Here is a 24854-nt window from a genome sequence, read left to right on the forward strand (position 1 = left end):
TACTAGTTGGGTTCGTTACTGCTGAGCCACAGTGGGAACCCCACATATATATGTATTATAATGCAGAAATAGAAAAGGCACAAATTGTAAGCCCTACCTCAATGAATGATCATAACGTGAATACTCCCAAAATCCAGGTGTAACCATCACCCCAGTTAAGAACAAGAACACGTTAGCACCCAGAAGTTCCTTTTTAGGCTAGCCACATCATTAACCACCTATGCTACAGCCACAGATGTGCGGGAGCCGCATCTGAGACCTACACCATAGCTCATGGCAACACCAGTTCCCCAACCCACTGACTGAGGCCAAGGATCAAACCTGCATCCTCTTGGATACTAGTCAGATTTGTTTCCAGTGTGCTACAATGGAATTCCTACCTGTACTTATTGACCATACAAGTCTATGACTCTTTACCAGGATATTCATTAAAATATTGTTTCCAGGAGGTCCCGTCATGGCGCAGTGGTTAACAAATCTGACTAGGAACCATGCGGTTGCAGGTTTGACCCCTGGCCTTGCTCAATGGGTTAAGGTCTGGCATTGCCGTGAGCTGTGGTGTGGGTCGCAGATGCAGTTTGGATCTGGCATTGCTGTGACTGTGGCATAGACTGGTGGCTAAACTCTGATTAGACCCCTAGTCTGGGAACCTCCATATGCCGTGGGAGCGGCCCTAGAAAAGGCAAAAACAAAAGCAAAACAAAAACAAAAAAACAAAATATTGTTTCCAATAACAAGATATTGGAAACGCCTCTAAATGTTCATTGGTAGGGGATTGGTCAATCAAATTTTGTACAGCAAAATATTACTTGAAAAAAGGAGAAGAGAAGGCAGGAGGGGAGAAGGAGGAAAGTAAGATAACTGTTTGAATTTACATGTAATAATTTCTAAGAAAAATTAAGTTTTAAAAAACCAATATCCTATGCTACCATCTGTGGGAGAAATAAAAAAAGTAAAAAAGTAATATGCATGTCTTCTGGAAAGATATATAAGAATTATACAACAGAATTTACATTTATGAAAGGTAACCAGGTTGCTGAGATACAAGGGAGAAAGACAATTTATATTTTACTGTGTTCCCTTTTATAATTTTTATTTTTTTTTTCCTTTGTGCCTTTTCTAGGGCCACTCCCGCAGCATATGGAGGTTCCCAGGCTTGGGGTCGAATCGGAGCCATTGCCGCCGGCCTACACCAGAGCCACAGAAACTTGGGATCCGCATCCAAGCCACATCTGTGAGCTACACCACAGCTCACGGCAACGCCGGGTCCTTAACCTACTGAGCGAGGCCAGGGATCGAACCCGCAACCTCGTGGTTCCTAGTCGGATTCGTTAACCACTGTGCCACTATGGGAACTCCTACAATTTTTAAAATTTTTACCAAAAGCAGGTATTACCTATACACCAAGATGAATGAGATAACTTAATGAAATTAAAAAAAAAAAAAAGGGGGAGTTCCCATTGTGGCTCAGCTGTTAACGAACCTGACTAGTATCCATGAGGATGCAGTTTCAATCCCTGGCCTTGCTCAGTGTGTTAAGGATCCAACATTGCTGTGAGCTATGGTGTAGGTCGCAGATGCAGCTTGGACCCTGTGCTGCTGTGGCTGTGGTGTAGGCTGGTGGCTGCATTTGCGATTTGACCCCTAGTCTGGGAACCTCCATATGCCACCAGTGGGGCCCTAAAAAAGACAAAAAAAAAAAAAAAAAAAGAGAGAGAGAGAGAGATTATAGTAACCCATGAGTTATACACCAAAAGCTTCATATGCAAAAATATTTGCAATCTTATTCCCCACTGTGTTGTAGTTACTGTTATTCTTGCTATTCCCCCATTGCCCTACATTAGTTAATAACAAAGCTGCAATCCTTATACGGGTATGTCTGGTTCAAATCATGAACTTTTTGCATTGTGCTTTCTCTTGCTATCATGTATTTACTGAGATCCTCTTTAAAGCTAACTGGATGGTGACACATCCCACTAGTCAACTTCTAATCCACCCATCTTTTCACTTGGCCCTCTGCATTCCCTCTCCACCCCCTCACACTCACACAAATTCATGTACATACAGAAATGACTTTGTTTGGAAATCAACCACCTACCCTGAAGTGACCCAGAACCTTGCACTGTTCCATGGATAATTGTAGGAAACCAACAAATAGTTTTCATGCTCAAGACATATGTGAGTAATTGGTCAAAGTTAAGTGGCATCCATCCTACTCTGCATAGCTGGACTGTTCATGCAACCCTCAAGCCTTGCATTCCTCTAGCAAGCTATTCTGTTTACACAGGCAAAATTCTGAGCACAAGGATATATATCTTATGTTGTCTTCATGATCAGATTCCAAATATTCAAAAGACAAGAAGCAGAATACAGTGGATGTAGAAAAATGTAATTGCTGATTAATCAATGGGAAGGCAAAATAGCATCCCCTATCACCAGGATAAAAGGTTGAGTTCATAGTCTTTGGAGACAGATACAACTGGATGGGTTCCCAGTTCTTTTATTAACCTGCTATGTAATCTTGGGTAAGTTTTTTAACTTCTTTACCTTCAGTTTTCCAGATGATAAAATGAGAAGAGTAATATTAACTCATGGGTATGATTGTCCTGACAATTAAAAGAAATAAAAGCTGGAGTTCACATTGTGGCACAGCAGAAAATAGTCTGACTAGGAATCATGAGGTTGCAGGTTTGATCCCTGGCCTTGGTCAAAGGTTAAGGATCTGGCATTGCTGTGGGCTGTGGTGTAGGTCACAGATACCGCTTGGAACCTGCACTGCTGTGGCTGTGGTGCAGGCTAGAGGCTGTAGTTCCGATTCGACCCCTAGCCCGGGAATCTCTGTATGCCATGAGTGCTGCCCTAAAAAGCAAAAACAAAACAAACGAAAAAAGAAATAAAAGCATTATCCTTAGTGCTAGATACATACTAAAGATTCAACAAATAATAATTATCATTTAAGTACTATTTGAATACCCCACAGGCCAAATCATCAGTAGGTCCTTATTGGCTCTCCCTTGAAAAACTGACCCAAATGAGATATTTCTTTACCTCTTCTGTGACTTATTACCTGGGTTATCTGATATCCCCAATTCTATTCTTTCACCACACCTCTCAGGGTATCTGAGGGTCTTTATACACTTTCCTCTCTGCCTTCTACACAGTCCAGCCAAATTTTTCATGGAGAAGTACTTTCCAACATTCGGGTCTCTACAGGAATGTCATAAGTTCAAAGAGACTTGCCCCATCAAGTACCATTTTGTTTCATATATCTTCTAGAGCCTAGAGCAGTGTTAAATGCATCTTTGCCCTTCAGTATATCTTTGTGCTACATTGTGTAGTATACAGCTTAAAAATAATACCCACTAAAATGTTCTGATTGTACTCTCAGCAATAGCCATCTTCATATATTTTTATTTCATCATCATGGAGCCAACTATTTTCTGTCATTTTCTGATAAAGTAACAAAAGATCAAAGAGTTTTCATATTTTGCCCAGTATGTTTTGACATTGTTCCTTTTTTCAATGATTCTTAACTTGTTCATCATAATCAAGAAGTCTCAAACTAGAGCTAATACTTCTCTAACATCCTCCTAACACTTCCTCATATCCCCCTTTTCCAATTAAGCATAAGTAGACCACAGTCATAAATGGGCAACGGTATTGAATTAATCAGAATTGGTCAGGTTTTATGTGGGTAAAACACACTCAAAGTCTCAGTGCCTGAACTGAACAAAAGTATATTTCTTAGTCACAGTTCATAGCCTTATGGGTTGCTGTTTGGAATGGAGAGACCAAGGCTGAGCTTTTACCATCTTATAGCTACATTGTCAGGAACCTGCAGCTTTCTTCTTTGCCACATCAGAGGAGGGGGATGAAAGAACTGTGTATTTTCAACAAAATTATTTGGCACAAGACTGCTATATGTCACTTTGCCTTACAGTCTGTTAGACAGCTAGTCATATGACCCTCCCAACAGGAACATGTTCTTTTCCATACACTCAGAAAGTAGTAACTTTGATGACAAACCTCTCCCTAGAATCTAAGAATATCGCCATAGTTTTTCATTGTATTTATTTTTACAATTAAGTGATATTTATGAAAAAAAGTGTTTCTACTTATAAAATTCTTGGAGTTCTTACTGTGGCATAGAAGGTAAAGGATTCTGCATTGCCTCTGCAGGGGCTCGGGTTGCTGCCGAGGTGCAGGTTTGATTCCCTACTGGGTGCAGTGGATTAAGGATCTGGCATCACTGCAGCTGTGGCTTAGGTCCCACCTGTGGCTTGGATTCAATTCCTGGCTCAGGAACTTCCATATGCTTCCAAAAAAAAAAAAAAAAAAAAAAAAAAAGACAAAATTATCAAAGTATAAAAAAGTAAATCAAGAGTAAGACATGTAAAGTAAACAATGATGGTGGTATGCAAATGGAGCAAAAATTGTAGTGATATCTAAATTATTAAAATTGGGAATAGCTGTTCTTGGATGAGATCACACAGCCAGTCTGTGACAAAAATGATACCACCTCCATGCACTTTCCGTATTGCAGTTGCTTTTCTGAGAACTGTGGTTGCAAATGAAGCCTTCGGGCTAATCCTAAATCTCTTCTACAAGTGAGCAGATTCATGAGAGAAATTCTACTTTCTCTAGTTATTCTTTTTTTAAAAAATATCTTTGGATGTCATTTTAAGAAAACAGATGAAATGACCTGGCAACTACGTTTTAGTCATATTTACAATGTTTTTTGAACTTGATTTTATTTAATTTTTTAGTTTTTGTCTTTTTATCTTTTTGTCTTTTAGGGCTGCACCAGTAGCATAAGGAGGTTCCCAAGCTAGGGATCAAATTGGAGCTGCAATTGGCAGCCTACATCACAGCCACAGCAACGTGGGATCCGAGCCACCTCTGTGACCTACACCACAGCTCATGGCAACGCCAGATCCTTAACCCACTGACCGAGGCCAGGGATCGAACCCAAGTCCTCATGGATGCTAGTTGGGTTCACCAACCACTTAGCCATGACAAGAACTCCTGGACTTGATTTTAAGAACATGAAAGAACAGTAAAGAAAATACCAACGCTTTACTAGTTTAAATAACAGTAGACACTGAATCACTAACACTCACACAAGAATACTTATTTGTAAAGACCAACCTGAAGAAATTCAGAATGAAATAATTTGGATCTTTATCAATTTAACTCAAAAGAGGTTTACAAAGCCACAGAGCTAATTGAAACATCCTATGTACACTGTCACATGGATCTGCTTATCAGAAATTCTTCTCTGAGATTTCCAACTTATTGTTCTGTTTTTTTTTTTTTTTCCAATCTGTTAATTGAAGACCTTAATCCTTACTTTTGCCTTTGGCAAGTGAATTTTGATGGAGGAATTTGACCTTGACAAAAACAAAGCAAAACAAAATAAAACAATCTTCACTCATTTCTGCATCTTAAAACACCTTCTCCCATCCCAGTCAACAGAAGCCCACTCAGATTGCTGCCGACATCTCCTGGTTTACCAGCCCCGGTTTTGCCCATTCAGAGGGAGTTTCAAATCTGTCCCCTGCATTCCATTTTCACCCTACTCTGCCCTCTTCAAAAACATATGGCCTCCCCTTGCTAACCACAGAGAAAAGGATCAGATTCACTGATATAATATAATCAAAATAATGCTGACTGAAATCACTTACTATGTTACGCCTTCTAGAATATTCCATTATTATTTTAAGTGAGGAGCATGTGACTGTCACAGGCCGGGGTGACTTCAATGGTGGTAGCGAACAGATATTTTTTGACAAGGTCATGACACTAGCTGGGCCCCTGCCAGCCCTGTTAACTCTGCTTCTTTTTTTTCTTTTCTCTCTCTCTCTCTCTTTTTTTTTTTTTTTTTTTTTTTTTTTTTTTTTTTTTTTGGTCTTTTTGCCTTTTCTGGGGCTGCTTCCTGTGGCATACAGAGGTTCCCAAGCCAGGGGTCTAATCGGAGCCATAGCCACCAGCATACACCAGAGCCATAGCAACGCCAGATCCGAGCCACATCTGTGACCTACACCACAGCTCATGGCAATGCCGGATCCTCAACCCACTGAGCAAGACCAGGGATCGAACTCACAACCTCATGGTTCCTAGTCGGATTCGTTAACCACTGTGCCACGACGGAAACTCCTAACTCTGCTTCTTTGAGGGGGTCTCTGATTCCTCGTTCTCACCATTTATTTATCCTGATTTAGCAATGTTTCTGCCTATGAGAGATGGTTGGAAGAAGCCAAAATCTTATTCTGCAGGGAGATAATGTAGAGAACATATTAATAGTCAGCTTTGTCTTCTGAGATGACATGCTGGGGCAGGGTTTTTACACAAGATGCCTCTGACCACTTCTTTCTTGCTCATATGAGCTTGGTACCAGTCCCATTTCTGATGAGTAGTTAGAACTCCAAATGAAATGAAATCAACATGAATCAACATGCTTGAAATGGGTACCATGACTCTATTTTTATAGGATGCAAAAGTGTGTTGCCTGATAGATGCATATCCTTTTCTTTATGTTGAATATAACAACAATTTCAAGTAGGGTCTGGCACTTAAGGCATTGGTGTTGATTTAGGGTTATCCAGAGGAACTCCAGCCCCTGAACTCGGTATAGAAACCCTTGACCCCAGCTGCCTTGAGGAACACTAGAATTGCACCGCACACCACTCCACCCCACTCTTCACCCTGAGAATGGTTTACAAGGAAGTAGCCTAGAAGGCAGAAACTTGAGTTTAGGCTCCACATGGGCTCTGTGACCTTGTAAAAATCATTATCATTCTTTCTAGATCTCACACTTGCCACTTATATAGTGAGGAGTTTGGCCTCATCCAACTCTCAAAATTGATGATCTGAAAGTATATATGTCACTGTCTCAGACAAAACGCCTTTTTATCCTCTTTTGTACTGTTTAATAGTTTGGGAGAAGCCTTTTTGTTGGTTTTTATAATGTTTTTCTTATTTAAAAAGCAGCACATATTTATTTTTAGATAATGTAAAAATGTAGATAAGCAAAAAGAAAAAACAAATGAAATTCACTCATAATCTTACTAACTAATGTTAGAGTATATAGTCTCCAGGTATTTTTAACCTGATTGTTCAGTTATTAATAGGTTGAAATTCTCCTGTGCCATGGGTTAAGGATCCAGTGTTGTGACTGTAGTGGCTCTGGTCATTTCTGTGGCTCAGATTTGATCCCCAGCCAGTGAACTTACATATGCCACAGGTGTGGCCAAAAGAAAAAAAAAATTGGTTGAGATTATCTGTCCATGTGCTTAACTATGGTAGTGAACACATAGCCCAGTTTACTTCATTGAGTTTCTTTTTTTTTTTTTTTGACTTCTATGTTGATAAAATGTTTTCTTATTATTAATATTTCTTAAATATCCATGCATAAAGATATTAGTGTGTAATGCTAATCAATGTCTCTGGATGAATTCTTAGAATTGAGAGTCTCTTGGTCATGAGGTATGCATGAAATACATGGTTTTGTTTTTTGTAAACACGGTTGTAAATCATTCTTGTTGAAAGAATTTCAATAAAAGTATACATTATAAAAAGTTACTTTCTCTCCTCTAATCCTGGAGGTAACCACAGAGAATGGTTTGGAGTTTATCCATTGATTTAATAAAATTTGAGAATAGCCACAACATGCCACATTCTGTACTAGTCACTGGGGACACAACATTGGTCAAGTAGATGTAGTCAGTGCATTCAAGGAGCTTAAGAATTTAGGAGCAGAAATCTTAAATTATCTATCTATCTATCTATTACAAATTGTAATGGCTGCGTTGAACATGTGGTAAATGATTTGATGAGAGACAACAGCAGGGCTACTTAATTGACATTAATTGATGGAGAAGAGTGAGATGTTATCAAGGAAAGTTTCTCTGAAAAAGTAAAAGGTAAGTTAAAACCTGAAGGGTAAATTTAGCCAGCCAAGAATAGGGCAGTGGGAGTTGGGGTTGGAGGTGGGAGACGTCAGTCTGAACTGAGAAGGAGACAGAAGAAAGTGTTCCAAGTTCAGAGTACAAGGTGTAAAGTCCCTGGAAGTGGAATTGAACTTGATAACTGAAAGTAATAGAATACATGTGAGTCAGATAGGCAGGTGGGAAAGACTAGAGAGGTAGGCAAAGACTAGATCACAGAGGGCCCTGGAGACCGTGATGATGTGTTGACATCTGTTCTAAAAACAATGTGGGCGGTCCCATCATTGCTCAGTGGAAATGCATCCAACTAGTATCCATAAGGGTTTGATCCTTGGCCTTGCTCAGTGGGTTAAAAATCTGGCATTGCCATGAGCTGCGGTGTAGATCACAAATGTGTTTCAGATCCTGCATTGCAGTGACTGTGACATACACCAGCAGCTAAGGCTCTGATTCACCCCCTAGCCTGGGAACTTCCATATGCCATGGGTGCAGCCTTAAAGGACAAAAATAAATAAATAAATAAAAAGTAAAAAATTTTAAAAAAAATGTGAAGTTTTTGGAGGATTCCCCCAGTAAACAAATATGTACATCTAGTTTAGGTTGTCCTATGCCAGGTAGGGTCTGTTGGCACTCAGCACCTTTCCCAGAATTCCTCTGTATCACAGGGGCCTGGATGCTTAAAAACCTCATTCCCAAACTCCCCTGCCAGCTGTTTCCAGTGAGATGCAATGGAAGGCAGTGGTGGGAGGTGAGAAGGCAGCACTAAGAGTGACTCCATGGTGAGGGTCACAGGCCACTTCCTAGTCTCTGACTTACATCTTTTTCTTCCTTCTGCTCTTCCAGCCCTTTTGATGCTTTTTATGGAACGCTTTGCAGTCAATCCCTCTTTGCCTAAAATAATGTAGAGTCCTTTCTGGTTTCCTTTCCAGACTTTTGTTTACTGAATGCTTTTGACTCAAAGAAATGCCTTAGTTTCCTACTCACCATGATTATTGCATGGTTTGCAAAATCTTTTTATGAATCAATTTGCTTGAATCGTGGGTAGCACGTGACTGCTTGGCTATAGTTTTGTTGTGAGTCTTGGTACAGTCATCAGTAGGAGTCATAGTTGAAACACTTAAAAAAATATAACCACAATCCTGACTTTAAGAATTCTTTGAAACAATTGTTCCTATGAGGATAAGTCCCATGTTTTCTGGAACAGTTCTACTTTTGCATGTGCTATCATGCTATCCCTCTGATTACCCTTGACATTACCAACTCTTGTGTCCTGCCCTGACAATATTGCCCCTTATGTATCTGTTGGTTTCCCTATCATGCAGATGGTGTGGATATTTATATGCTGTTTTTGACATCCAAAAATTATTCCCACTTATCTGGGAGGATGCTGTCAGTTTGACTGTATGAGAACTGGCCTTTCCTGCCCCTCACCTTTAGATGAGTTTAATGGTGCTCTTGATCAGGTAGGGTTTCAAGTAGAGCCAAATTCCTGCTCTATCTATAGAATTTTAATCTTGACATAGAGTGACAATAAAAAAGCTGAACATAATGGTAGTTGATTCATCCTGATGATAACAGCCTAAGAGGCTGCCTGTGGGTTCTGGCTTTGTCTACCTGCTGGTTCTGGGTTAGGTTCTGGGTTATGTTCTAGGCATGGCTCTCCAGGTTTCCCTTCAATTGTTATGAGCTCTTTTATGTCTACCAGGTAATTTGCTTCTCTGAGTTGAACTGAATTAGGTTCTTTCACATTTAAGAAGAGGGAGGGATTGTATTCTTTCTCTTCCTTTTAGGTGGGGTAAAAAATATACATAACATAAAATGTATCATCTTAACTGTATTAAGTGTACAATTCAGTAGTGCATTCACATTGTTGTGCAACCAGTTTCCAAGAACTCTTTTCATCTTGCAGAATGGAAACTCCATAACCATTAAAAAACCAATCCCAATTCCTCCCTGCCTCCTGCAACTGGCAACCACCATTCCATCACAGCTCCATAAATTTGACTATTCCAGGTGCCTCATGTGAGAGGAATCTCAGTATTTGTCTTTTTGTGACTAGCATATTTCACTTAGTGTGTTTATCCATGTTGTGGCATGTGTCAGAATTTTATTCCTTTTTAAGACTGAAGAATACTCCACTAATTGTATACTACACATTTTGTTTATGTAATTCATTTATTGGTGGTCATCTGGGCTGCTTCCACTTCTTGGCTATTGTGAATAATGCTGCTATGAACACAAGTGTACAAAATCTCTTTGAGACCCTGCTTCCTTTTGGATGTATACCCAGAAGTGGAATTGCTGGATCATATGATAATTCCATTTTTAATATTTTCAGGAAATGCCTTACTATTTTCCATACTGGCTGCACCATTGCATAGTCCCACCAATGGTGCTCAAGTTTTCCAACTCGCTATACTCTTGTCAGCACTTGCTATTTTCTGGATTTTTCTGATAGTTACCATCCTACATACATTTTCTAAATGTTGTACCAAAGACAATTTCTTGTATTCAGAAATGAGTTATGCAGAATATAATGAACAGTTAAATACTGACCTAAGTCTCTGGAGGAAGAGCTGGCTGGCTCTCTAAACTCTCTTAGGGGCTCCTGGACCCAGCTGATTAGTTTTCTTCTTTTACTCTTCCCACTTCTCCCCACAATCCTTCCATTAAGAACTCTTTAGACTTGAATAAAATAACATAAATATGCTTTTTAATGTTTGCTTTTTCTTTTTGCTTTCCCTCACGATGCTTTCTTTCACAATTGCTTTCTCTCACGATGAGTCGGCTAACCATCTTAGAAAGGGCTTAACTCATGCCATATTAATAACTTCAAAATGTAGTTTGGAGTAAATCTTTTTTCTTTTTTTTCAAAAAGCATGAGGAGGAAGCTCAAGATACCTGCTAAAAATTATAAGCAAGATTACTCAGGCCCTTCTCTTATTAAGGAAGTATTTAGAATCTCTTAAAAGGACTAGTGTTGTTGGTTCTGACTTGAGATAACCTGAATAGAAAAAGCTTCAGAACCAGTGCTTGGCGCTCACCTTCCAAACTCTTCACAGCCAAGACTCAGACGCCTAACTGTCTCTGGGGCATATGTACATCTCCAACAGCCTTACTCTGTGGGCACATAGCCTTGGCTTGGAACATTCCTTCCTGGAATTAGTTAGCTGTGCCCAAACCAGGAGGTCTGAGACACTTAAGTGGGTGTGGACTAAGGAGCCAGGCACCCCTGGATTCTCTGCCAGCCAGTTCCCAGTGGGGTGACTTTGAACTAGGTTCTTAAGCTCTCTGAGTTCCGGTTTCCTCATCTGTGAAACAGGAATAGTGCTTCCTGCATGCAGGCTGGCTGTGATGATTGATTGAGGTAATGGAGAAACACATTCCCAGCATGACATTGGCATAGCAAGTGATATAAAAAAATGAATAACTCATTTTATTTATTCTGTACAGAAAAAAAAAAGATTGATGGTCATTATCCGAAAATAAAAATATGAGTGTGTTATTCTTTGAATGTGTGTTCTTAATTGTCTTTGAATTTTTTGAGGGCTCTGAACAACTAGACAAGATGGCTCCCATTTTCAAGAGGCTGAATTTGTTTTTCAAAGTGATGTATTTATTCAAGAAACATCTGTAACATTTCCTTTCCCCCCAAAACAGTTCATATCCATTTTTGTATACCCTGGAATAGATTTGTTATAATCTAAAAATTTCTCCTTAGCATAGTGTTTGTATATGTATATGTGTGTACACATACCTGTACACACACACACACTCTATTAACTTTGACTATAAAAATTAGAGTGCCTACATGTGTAGAACTTTTATTAAATATTTAAAAAAAAAGTATTTTGATTTTCAACATTCACAGAAACCCAGAAAAGTAGCAGGAAAGGCAGATATTATTACCCTGGTTTCACAGATGAGATTTTGAAAGGTATGTGACTTGCCTGAGACCTCAAAGCCACTAAAATAATGGAGTGGCCAGAACTCAAACCCAGGCCTTCAGCTTCCAAATCCAATGTTGTCTCCGCTGCATCTCATGGCCTCCCCACAGGGCCATGCAGGGGGAGGAATGCTGGCGAGATGAATGCGAAAGAAAGCAGAAATGTAAGGCTCAAAAGCCTCTTTGGAATTTGGAGGACTAGCATTAGCAAACAACTGAAATGTCATGCTCACAGTCTAACAAGAACACAGTAATGGGGAGTATTCAAATTGCTTCAGAACTTATAGGTATTTTGTTTAAAACAAAGGAAAATGCACAATGGGCTCCCAGTCTCCACTTTCTCAAATGCGATGTTCTTACATCTCAAACACTAGATTCTTCTTCTCCCCAGTATGGACCAGATTTATAGCTTTAGAGTATTTTCTGAGTACTTCCTCCACCCACATTCTATTTAAAAAATCAACACTTTTACCGCATATATTTAATTCCTATACTACAGACATTTAAAAAGGATGTGAGGAAGTTTCTCTCTGTATCTGGCATTGTGGCTAAGAATGAATAAACAAACAAATCAATTAGATCTACTTCTATGTTCCATACTTATTGAATCTGCAAGCCTAGTTAAAACCTCTACAGCCAGCCACATTGAAATAACCATATTCTAAAACCACTGGCATCGTACTGAATGTACAAAAAAATATTCAAAATGGCTCCCCCATGAGAGAATTTATCACACAGAAACACCACGCTTCACAGTCCAACCCTGTGTGTACATATACGAACACTCAGAAACAATTAGGTGCATGAAAATTAAAATTGCATACATTAGGGAGAAGCAAAAAACAAATTTTCAACAAAAAATGAAATAGTTGAAGAACTCATAGTAGATCAAACCTGATGGAATATTATTAGAGCAACTGCAAAATGATTACTTTGAAGAAGTTATAGCAATATGCAGTGGATTTTTTTTTTGTAAAGGAAAAACTTAAAAATCACATCTACTCTTTGATTATAGCCATAAAAACATGATATTTTGCATGTGGACACAGACTTGAAAGGATCATAGGAAAGTTAAAGGGTCCCACCCCCTCGTGAAGGAGTTAACAGAATTTGGGTAATTAAAAACAAAGATAAGAAACAGAACACCTTTTGGCACACGTTACATAAAATCGAGAAGAAAAACTGTACGTTGCTCTGTCCTAACCAGAATGGGTGCCAAAGATGTGGACTGATCCCAAGGACCATGTAGCACCTGAGCCTTGGCTTTGCACCACATGGAGAAAGTCCAGAACAATGAGCAGGAGACAGTCCAACTCCCTCTGGGGCAAGGGCTATCTTTCATGTCATCTCAAAACTATACACACATGCTCTACATTCCACATATCTACTAGGGCATCAAGGTCCCAGGCAGCATATCTTTAAATCACTGGGTCCCAAAGGGAAACCAAAATTGCATGGGAAGGGAAACTACCAGACTGGAAAAAAAATAACCATTTTTATAAGTCTTTATTTTTTAGTTGCTCCTCCCATAGTAATGCACTGAAAGGCATAACAGTTTATATTGTACAAAGCATTTGAAGAAAGTACCTCAACTTGCTGATTATTTCAAAATGAGATTACAAACAAAGAGAAAACAAATCTGGTTCCTCAATAAAGGGCAAAATAACTGAATACAGTCTGTTATTTACGTCTCTCTTTTAACATAAGGTCTGGAACACTTCATTTTACAAATAGGATTAACATGAACATAACATCGCACAAGCTTGCAGACAACCAGCATAAAATATGGGGTACAGTTTTTAATCAGAAGAATCATGCTTTCATGAAAGAAATTATAATCGTTTATACAACTGAATCAATTTCAGTATTACAAAAACTAAGTTGCATCTATTCGTAGTTAGCTCATTAAGAAGGAAAACAAAACAACAACAAAAAGGAATGTTACGAAAAGCCAAACACCATTTGGCACTCCCATACACAGGTCGAGTCACCTTGGTCCTTGAAATTCAGAAAGGGGTGTGCCTCGGATGTCAGAAAGTAGTGGCTGACTGGAACAGTGCTATTTTAATCAACAAACAATAGTTTGCCAACAAATAAATACATGATACACGCAACACACACACAAAATTAAACATTAAAAAACAGTGACATGATTGTCTAAAATTAAGATGTTATTACAAGGATTTGGCAAACCTATTCGTGTAGTGGTACACCGGTACTGGTGATGAACAGGCTACTTCACTGACGTAACCTCTTTGAGCATTGAACATCCATAGTTTACAATATACACATACCCTTTTCCCCTAGTTTTAAACAATGTACTTAAGAAGGCAAAAGTTAATAGGAAACAAATACTCCCTGTTATCAGTTTCTATAATAATCAAGTGTGCATTTCATCCAACTACTTCTGTCTTTGAAGGGTTAAATTACATAAAACTTTAACAAAGCAAAAAAAAAAATTAAATCTGTAATTAAAAGCAACTGTTCCCAATCATGTGTCAGGTGATCTTGTATAAAAAAAGAATTCAGTTTCTATGGAGTGTTCATTCCTATCAATGCTGCCATCTCCACCACCCTCTCACCCCCCCACTCCCAAGGGCAAGATGAATTGGAAGATGCCTTCTGCCCAGCAAGTTTTTCACTTTTACGGAATCACTTTAAGTCGCATTGATCCACCAGAAGTCAGCAGCTGCCTTTGCTGTGCAAAACAAAATATCGAGAATAAATAGTTTCTTTTTCTTTCTTTCTTTCTTTCTCTTTCATTCTTTCTTTCTCTTTCTTTTTTTTTTTTTTCAATCATTCAGTTTAAGGTCCCCAGACTTTACATGAGTGACCCTTCAGGTTTCTAAGGCATTCTGCTCAGCAGTCTTTTAAATAGTCCTACATGAAAGAGCCATGCTACTGTTGGACTTGGTCCCACTCTGGTCGACCTTGGGAATGTCATACGTGGCTTATGGACTGGATGGCACTGGATTCCGCCGCAGCCCTGGCCATACTGTGCCACATGCTGGAAGAACTGTGGGATGAAGGATGGAGGGACTCCTTGTCGGACAATGACAACATCATAGCGTATGCCTGGGGTGAAAAGGAAAGACTCGGTAAATGGCATTTATTTGAAAAGCATCACTTTATAAATTTGAAGGCTACCACGGGTGAATGTTAGGAAAAGAAGGGACCCCGAGCAAGAGCATCTCTTGTGGGTGTGTTTGGAAAAGTGCGGTGCATTTTTTTGTGGTTATAATGATATGGAGTTAGTGCTGGCCTTCAGCGCCTTGGGGCCACAAAGTGATGCAATCTGCAGAACAACAACAAAAAAATAATGATCCTACCTAAAGTGTCAAGATTGCCTCTATTAAGAAACAGGAATCACCCCCTCCCCAACCATAAATACAATAACCATCCATCCACTGTTCATGCACATGTGCAACTCACCAAAAACATTACTGCATACTTACGACTGTAACTACAAATACAAATAAGAGACAGGCCTGCCTTGATAGCACTGAGGTCTATGGAGGAAATAGTCCAGCCGACTCCTGCACTTGATAACTGAGAGCACAAAAGGTGAAACAACCTGTCCAAAGCCACTCAGCTAGACAGTGGAGGATGAATAAGTGAAACATTTCTGCCCAACCTTCAACCCGGTGTCCTCTCTCCACTTTCTCTCCATGCTTGAAACATACAATGCTGACACCCAAAGACCTTGAAAGCTGAGATCGATCTAGTCGGTTCTACCAAAAAAACAGAACAAAGCGCAAGACCCAGCAAAGTTCTAACCCCTGTGCTCCAATCCCTGCCAAGCAGGAGGTGCACAGTGGTGCTCTGTGAGGAAGTTCTCTTTCTCCCCTATTATCATGTCAAATCCTACATGACTGTTCAGAGAATCCCCCCATGTGCTGCCAAGTCAAATATTCAAATGAAATGTTTGGTCTTGACTTGTGGGTGAACTTTTCACTGTTGATTTGCTATTGTTGGTCTCATCCACTGCTAAACTTGCTTGTCAAAATGCTGCTGAAGTGGAATCACTAAAGTCCTGCCAAAGACATTCCACTGTCGGTAAACAAAGACAAAATGCCTCTGTTGTTAAGCAGAATTTCATCTCTGGGAGTCATGCTGAGACATGTGGCCGGTCTGTGGTTTCTTCTGTAATCATGGCATTCAGTTAGAAAATCTGCCCTCACAGGCTGATTTTGATTTGCTGGGTCATTGCTCTAAATGTATACATTTGACTTTTATGTAGGCAAAAAGTTGCCTTCGGGACCTCTACAAAATCTCATCAGCAGACATATCTTTCTTAAGCATCTACTCCATGCCAGGCACTGTACTAGGTCCCAGGGAATCAAGGATAAATAACATAGAGTCCTTGTCCTTTGCAGAATTTAAAGGATGGGTGAAGTGAGCATTGAACTTTATTTGTTCTAATTATGTACCCACATTCAGAGATCAAGATAAAGAATATTCCAAAATGATTTTAATAAAACTCATTCTGATACGTGGAAAGAAAAAAGAGAGTACAGAGAAAATTGATAACCTTTCGAGGTCACTTTCCTCAGATGAAATGTGACTAAAAACAAAGACCTCCAATAGTTACAGAGGAACCACAAACACTAACTTATATAAAGTGCTTAGCTCAGAGCACCTATGTACTGATAGAACCTGCTATCATGAAACTAATTTTTTGTAGGAGAGGGCTTTTAAGGGAAAACTCCATGCAGAAGGCAGCCACTATTACCTTGGTCAACTATTTTGGATTCAATCACTATACAAATCATGGAGTAAATATGTGAGTTTTGAGTAAAGCATATAACTCCATTCAAGTTGTAGAAAATGGTAAATATGGAATGTCAGCCTTTTAGTAATCAAAGGAAATAAACATTTTCATGCACAAGGATCAAGGCCAAGCACATAACTGACAGGTTATGATGACTGAATGAATGAATGAATAGTTTCCTGAGATAAAGTCAGTTTGCAAAAAAGGCCTGATCATTTTCAAACTGATTATATACCTATGACATTATCAAGTAACAAAAAACGATGAGCTAAAATTGCAAAATGCTAGTATTTCTTGTGATAATAATTGTTAGCCCAGCTGAGCTATATCAAACCCCTACTTTATTCATCAACATGCTGGTACTGAAATCCATCATTTCCCTTATCTCAGGGTTCCCAAGACCCTTTGTTTTCTATCACTTACAACAATCCCAGAATTTTCAAGTATTGTGTCTTATAATGTCTCATAATTTGGGGTGCAATAATTATAAAAGAATTTTTTTAGGGCCACATCTGTGGCATATAGAAGTTCCCAGGTGAATGAGAGGTCCAATCAGAGCTGCAGCTGCCAGCCTGCACCACGGCCACAGCAACATGGGATCTAAGTCATGACACTGATCCCCTGATCGAGGGAGGCCAGGGAACAAACCTGCATCCTCATGGATACTAGTCTGGTTCTTATCCCGCTGAACCACAATAGGAACTATCCCACTGGAATACTGTTTTCCTCATTTTAGTTGAGATATGACATTTGCTGTTAGGACCAGCCCCAAATTTCTAAGCCAAATAGGAAATTTCCAAATGTAGAAGTTACTATGGTCACATGATTTAATATGTCAGGGAATTTCCAAAATGAATTCTGGATCAAACAATTAGTCCAAAGTGACCAAGAGATACGTCACAACGGAAAGTTTCTTTTTTTTCTTTTTGAAAACTGACCTGAATAAACAACCTGGTTGAGTGCGGTTGTCAAGTAGAAAGGACTGACCTCCCTTTTTTGTGAAAAAAGAACTGAGGCTCTTTTCAACGGTATTTATAGATCCTTAAGTGGATTTATTTTAGTTACCATAGTGCTGATAGAATGCTGTAGACCCCAGTGAACTTGTTCTCTTCATTCACTCATTCAACAAAAACTGATAGGGTGTATTTCCAAGTTTGCCGTTAAGTTGCTACAGACTTTTGGCAGTTCATTTTCATCCCTGATTTTCTGTTGACTGCTAAATTCTATCATTAGATGACTTGTTAATTAACTATATATAACCAGAAATAAAAATAGAGGGCAGAACTCACTTTCCAAAAATCTCCAAATACTATTAGGGTGACAAAAATTATAGACACAAAAGCAACTAGAAAATAATTCTGAAGTCATATACGAATAGGTGCAAGTAAACATTATGGAGCATCTATAGAAGTAAGGTAATTGCAAAGTAAAAGGAGGATTACTGGAAGTCAGAGTTTGTCACAGAAGTTTCTGTGCAGAATGCAGTCATATTAATTGCTGTGGTGGTTAACTATCTTGGATTTGGTCACATACAAAACATCTGAACCTGCTCAGATTTGAGAACATTGCAAAGAGTATCTGCCTTTGGGAATCAAAGGCACAGTGTCACCATGATGCTATACTGCAGGAAAGTATGTACCTGTGATTTGGACTTTCTGTGTAACGGCTGTTTAAGTTCCTCGGACACATGGGAAGCACTGAAAGAAGACACCTCAGCTTCAGTATATTGATTATCTTCCATTTTCCTCATTTTGAGGCTATCTGTGAAGTGCCTTATATGATCTAGAGCAGAAAGTCCAGTTTTATATTCTTCCTCTTTATACCTAAAATGAACCAATGGGAAAGCACAGAGGGTTTTTTTTTCTTTTGCAGTTTGTTATCCAACCAAACCACTTTTCACTGGAGTCTATATACTTTTCAAACTTATTATATTTGCAGTATAAAGTCACCTGCATCAATTCCTGGGTTCTTTGAAAAGCTTACAAATATTCTATCTTATAAGAATATTTCTTTTAAGATTTTTCCTAACTAAAGCAAGTATATATTTTCAATAAAGAATTAAAGTTAATGACATGTGAAGTCAGCAATGCAGTGGAGACAGAATTCATACGTTTATCGTTCCCATTTAAAATAAAGCCAGTTATGATGATATTCATTTGGCACCAATTATCCATATGAAAATATAATACTCTTATCACTTTAATTATTGGGGTAATTTTTTCCATTTAAACATCTATTTATCCACACAGATTCCATAACTATCAAAGTGAAATTTATCTCAATAATATCCTACTAATAACACATCAGATAAAATGGATAAATTAGATAATGTTGAAATCTCTATTTTTCTTTGAATTTTAGAGGTAGTGCCTCAGTAAAGGATTGTGTACTTTCATAACTTTCATTTACACTTCCTTCTTCAGACGAAGCAGAGTTCCACAAATGCCAATGTATTTATATGCTTGCGGATTTGCTGATGGCCACCTTATTTCCGTCTTTTAAAAATTAATCCACTGTGTATGCCCTGCTAATTCAAATTTACTTTTTATGATTTATTGCTCACCAATTGCTTATCACCTGGAATATTGCTTTAACGGGAGAATAGAGTGGCAGGAATTATAACCCTATGAGGACCTACTCTTGCTTCTCACCTCACTGGGGATGTCTTGCAACTCATCTCCAGGCCGCTGGTTTCTTCATAGTCATCCTCGGGGTTTCCTTCATGTAAATTACTTGTCACTGGTTCCTTTCCCGTTTTCCCAGTAACATCATTGTCTTCATCCTCCTCATCTAACAACACCTCATCTTCTACTTCTTCATCATCCAGTAAGTCTGAATTTTGACTGGTCACCAAAGCCTTTTCATCTTTAAAGTGACTGCCATTCATTCTTTCGAAAGCATAAAAAGAAAGAGGTTCAATTGGTGTCTTTTTAAAATATGAAGTTAGGTCTATTATCTTGTCTTCCTGACAACAATTTAGATTTTCAACACTTCTAGAGTAAATTTTGTTGTTTATGATTACGGCAACCGTGGGAACACAATGTAACCTCATAAATGAGAAACTGAAGGAAAAAATAATTGCATGATTATTCATATTATAAATGGAGCCTCTGGCAGAACTAGGAAAACAATCTCAGCCTCCTATTTCTTATCAGCCTTTAGTTGATAAAATTATATTGCTATATATGATATAAAAAGCACACAAATGTTTTCTCTACAAAATGTTACCTAATTACCATATAAGTATGCAGCATTTAAAAGAATAGATTTCTGGAAAACCCATATCCTTGAGCAACACTGCCAAAACTTCAACACATATGCTTAAAGTGAATCTAAGAGTTTAAAAAAAAAATGTTAAAGTAGCTGCCAAGGACCAATCAGCATTTGCTACTTCTAGGTGACATTGCTGGTATAAGGCACTTGGAAGTGACTGAGAGCTCATTTATTTGCACTTTGTTCAAATAAATGTAAAATGTCTGAATGCAAAAATATTCCGTGTTTCCCAGGGTAATACTGAGATTGGTATGTACCATTACAGAAAAATGTAATTGTACAAATATCTTTTCAAGCTTACTTAGCAAGTATGTATAATATAATGATGCAAAAGAAGATTATATTTAAAAAGTCATTTGTAATACGTTAGTCTGTAGTTGCAGGGATTGAAATATGTGATCTCAAAAGTTTAATCATAAAAAAAGAGTTTAATAACATAATAGTCTTCTTTTAATATGTTTGAGAATATTTACGAAACTAAGATAAACTTTGGGGGCTTTCAAGTAAACACTGAAATATGTGTAAATTGAATTTACATTTCATTGTAAGATTTTCAAGTTGAAATGAAGTTATAAACCATTATAAATGTTTTGAATATCTCCTCCTAACTTCCTCCTTTTAAAGATCCATGATCAGGGAAGTTAAGGCACCTGCCCAAGCACAAAAAGCTTGTTAGAAATTGCACCATCACAGGCATCCAGGAATGTTCATTCCCGGCCCATTCGTAACCTTTCCATTTTGTCTTGCTCCTTTACCTATTACCAATGTAGAAAACTTGCTGAGACTGCTAAATTGCTGATATAGTCATGTACAGTTTTCATATTTAATGTAACTATTTTTCAGATTATGGAAAATTAGGTATCAGCAATGGACCCCTATCACTTTCCCACATTTAAAAAAAATGAGTATAATTTAATATTTAGATTTCCCAGGGCAAAAAACATACAAATAAAACAATCCTGGGTGTGACAGATGCACATAATATAAATTCATTTGACCAGAAAAGCCATATCATCAAGTTTTTTTTTAATACAACCAGTCTCTTGACTTCTTTTATCAAAGAATGATGAAAACATGTTTTGCACAGACATAAATTATTAGTTTCCAGTTACACTGCCAACTTGCTAGCTTGAATGGATCAAAATTGTTATTTTTAAAAAAAATGAAAGAAAAAGTAAAAGAACAAAAGCGTGCATGGATGAAAACCAAAAGTAACAAAGGCAACGCGATTAAGAAAATCTATTTGTTAATTATGCTTTCAAATGCGGCAATTTATGGGGGATAAATTATTCATCAAAAATAGCCTGATAGGAGTTGAGGGGAGAAAAGTTAGATGACTCAGTCTTCTTACTTCCATGCTGTTTAGACATGTTGAAGCCAGATGTTGAGCTATATGGTTCACGAATCTCCCACTAAGGGCTCGAAATCTAAATAGGCATCTCGGAACACAAATGGTGCTTTGTGTTCAATATTTCTTATTTGTATCATGTAAATAGCATTACCAAAATGTAAGAGCATGACTGCTTTTCTTACTTGTCCTTACTACTTTGTATTTCTGATTTTCTGCCTCACTTCTCTCTCTCTCTCACGCATACACATACACACACACACACACATACACACAGATGCACACATGCACACAAGCACACAAATGGCTAAGCAGATGGAAAGATACATCCAACTGCACACCATTGTAGCTTTCATCAGACTTCTTAGAGTCTGGGAAAGGTCACGTAATAACAGCTACCCTCTTCTTGTTCCCCTAAAGACACTGTTATACAAGGTGAGGAACAGAAGTATTCATATAATTTTATGTAATCTTGGAAAATGATGTTTATTTGATACTTGCCTTAATGGAAAAACTCCCTAAAAGAATTAACTTTGACTTTTAGGAGCATTAAAAATGGAGGACACTAACAACAACACCTGCGTGATAAAAAGTAATGGGACTTTCATTAATGAACTTCATGTTATATTAAAATTTACATTGGAGCGTCTTAATTTAACAGGCCATTGTGTAGTTATGTTCAGAAAAACATAGTTCTTAATATCAGATATTTAATTATAGATAAGAAAAATTAAATCCAGTAGTTTGGGTAAAATGTTTTGCTTATATCACATAAAATGTAACATACCTAGATAAGTGTCGATTATTATTATCAGCAGCATTAAAGGTTTTTATTTATGAATTAAGCTATACATGCTCAATGATGATAATGACAAGGGTAAGCCAGTATACTGGGTCATTAAAAACAAGGACGATCATATCCACTGAAACAAACACGTCAGAATTAAACGAGGATCCACTTGAAAGCATATAAGGGAGTGATAGAATCTTATTAAGAAGTTACAAATGGATTCTAAAAATATATTTGGATGACAATTAATATTTTATATCTAAATATCTACATATTATAGATATATACCTGTACATACAGATTTTATATATATATTTAATATGTATGGCCACATACTATCTGTATCCATTATGTGTGCTATGATATATAATAGCAACAACTATTCATCAGTGATTCACCTCAACCTGTGCACTGGCTTTCCCTTCTACTTGGCAAGTTTTGATAAAATATTCTAATTTGCTAGCAAGAGAAACAGAAAGGTAAAAGCATGGGCTTTGGAACCAGATAGCCCAGGCTGAATCCCATTTATTACTTCTGTGATCTATGGCAAGTTATTTAACCTTTGATGTCTCCATCCTTCACTGATAAAATTACATAATAACAGTCCTATCTCATAGGATTATTAGAATAATTAAGTTAATTAATACACATAAAGTGGTTAAAAGAATATTTGGCATTGAATCTGCACTAAGTAAATTCCAGCCATTGGTGGCAGGAGTAACAGCAGCTTCACAAAAGTGAGCATGGCAAATGCATTTGAAAATGCCCATTTCAGAAATCATTGACTTTACCTCTCCTCTGTGTTCCTGGGAGACTGGCCGCTGTGATTGCTATTCCCAATGAAATTTCGGATTTCTGTGAAGTAAGCATCTTCCTTGTCATCGAGAATCGCACCTGTACTTTCCAGTTCTGAATGAGGCGATGATGTTGCGGTACCTGTGGGGAGAGAGGACCCTGTGTGAAAAAGACTATCATTTATGTGGCAACTTCTTTTGAATCTCATACCTTCTTCATTTAGTCAGTGTTGTTTCCTATAACAAGCTCTTTTGAATATTAATAATGACAACTTTAGAAGGTCAAGGTCTTCCCACTTTTATCACAGTACCTATGCACATGAGAGTCCCTCGGGGATATTCTGAACCGACTGAAACCATGAAGTACAGTCTCCCCAAGATGCTGTTTCTCCTAATAGCTTCATTCACTTCCCACCATGACATGGGGACAGTTTTATTCATAGCGTGAGAATATAGGGTAAGGCAAATTATAGAGAGATCTTAAATACATTATGCCAGAGGAGATGCCTCTGTGTTGCAGTGAATATGTATTTATTACCCTGTGCTTAAGTATGTTACCAAAAAAGACTGAAAACATGCTGGAAATGCTGTATTCTGACTTGGTGGGCTAAGCCGTGAGTAGATGCAGACCATAACAGTCCCAACATAGGTTTGGTATATAGTATTAAGAAGACAATATACTGGGTCTGTTGGTTACAGAATGATCATCAGCTTCCTCACTTATAAAACTGGAATCAAAATACTTGTATCCCAAGACTGTTCTAAAATTTCCATAAATTTACAAATTATAAACACTTTATAATACGTGGCCAAGCTTTATACCAACATTTGCTTCACGTTGTTTATCTTGCCTACAAAATATCTACAGTTTAATAGTGCATCCCAATAGTCTAGATGACAAAAATGAGAGGTCTGGACACCCCTCAGCTTAAGGAGGTTATAATCTGGGCCAAAAAGTAAGTATTCAACGTTGACATATTATACCTTTAACTTAATTTTTTGTGAAACGATAGAAAAATGTTAGTAGTATAATGTAAGGGTGTACACAACTAGAAAGCATGGCCATTTTTGTGTGTGATTAGACCACTGTCTTTAAAAATCTGTTATTTTTAAACCAAGATCGTTAGGTTTTTGGCTTTAAGGGAAACAAACAGTATATAGTTCATCCAAAATCATAAGCAACGTGCCTGTACAGTAGAAGAAGGATTAATAATAAAATAATTTCCTTTAGTAAAGATTACTACTTTGTATAAATCCAACTTTTCTCTGTTCTTAAAATTTTTTTCCTGAACACTATGTACGCCTCCTCCCCTCACCGCCAAGTCATCTTCTTAATTCTCCAGAAACAAATTGTGGCTACAGAGGCTGGTGTCACAAACATATGCCAGCTGGTTAATATTAGTTAATGCCTTATTATCTAAGTATTAGAAGCTGAAGGCAAGAAAACCTACCATGTCTTCTGCTAACTATGCACTGGTTATGTCTGGATTAAAGGGAAGGTAGTTTTTGTTTGTTTGTTTGTTCTGGTTTTTTGTTTTGCCAATCCTAACTTAATTCTACATCAGAATTTGTGACCAAAACTACCCAGCACTGCCATTTGCAATGGGTTACTCTGATCCTGTCGATAATCTTCTCTTACTAATCTCAAAAGAAGTTCCCTTGGAGAGGTTCTCTGAACTGCAGGACTTTTGCAAAAGCAGCCCTGCTCTCTAGGTTAACACTCAGAGTGTGATATTCTGGGGCTCTGTGGTGGACATCCTGCCAGGCTGGGGGTCACATTCTGTACAAAAAGGTGGAAAGTCTGCTTCCTGCAACTTAAGAAATCTTGACTCATCAGTCCCTCTTGAGTTCGGGTCACGGTTCTCTTTGCTTGAAATTGCCCACTGAGATTAATCCAAGAGAATATTAAATCATCCCCAAAAGGCTCTGAATTGGATGTTATTCAACGATCACATCATCCGCATCATTCAAAAATCCCAAGGGACA

General features: G+C 38.0%; 1 protein-coding gene across 50 annotated transcripts in view; it reads right to left on the reverse strand.

The window, feature by feature from the left end:
• Nucleotides 1-13379: 13379 nt before the first annotated feature.
• Nucleotides 13380-24854, reverse strand: part of MECOM (MDS1 and EVI1 complex locus) — a 582493-nt gene continuing 571018 nt past the window's right edge. For 36 of the 50 annotated variants that reach the window (XM_084990166.1, XM_084990164.1, XM_021071141.2 and 33 more), the window contains 4 exons: nucleotides 22866-23010; nucleotides 19315-19551; nucleotides 18303-18486; nucleotides 13380-14967 (listed from right to left, as the gene is read on the reverse strand). In XM_084990166.1, coding sequence (XP_084846292.1) covers nucleotides 14833-14967; nucleotides 18303-18486; nucleotides 19315-19551; nucleotides 22866-23010 — 701 coding nt within the window. In that variant the 3' untranslated portion in view covers nucleotides 13380-14832. The remainder of the gene's footprint in view (nucleotides 14968-18302; nucleotides 18487-19314; nucleotides 19552-22865; nucleotides 23011-24854) is intronic. The other 14 variants (XM_084990172.1, XM_084990169.1, XM_084990142.1 and 11 more) reach the window with 1 other exon arrangement.

This window comes from Sus scrofa, chromosome 13 (genome assembly GCF_054392235.1).
Source record: "Sus scrofa isolate SSC_HxYL_T2T_F1_AM1 chromosome 13, Sscrofa_HxYL_maternal_Yorkshire_Landrace_v2.0, whole genome shotgun sequence".
Taxonomy (NCBI): Eukaryota; Metazoa; Chordata; class Mammalia; order Artiodactyla; family Suidae; genus Sus; species Sus scrofa.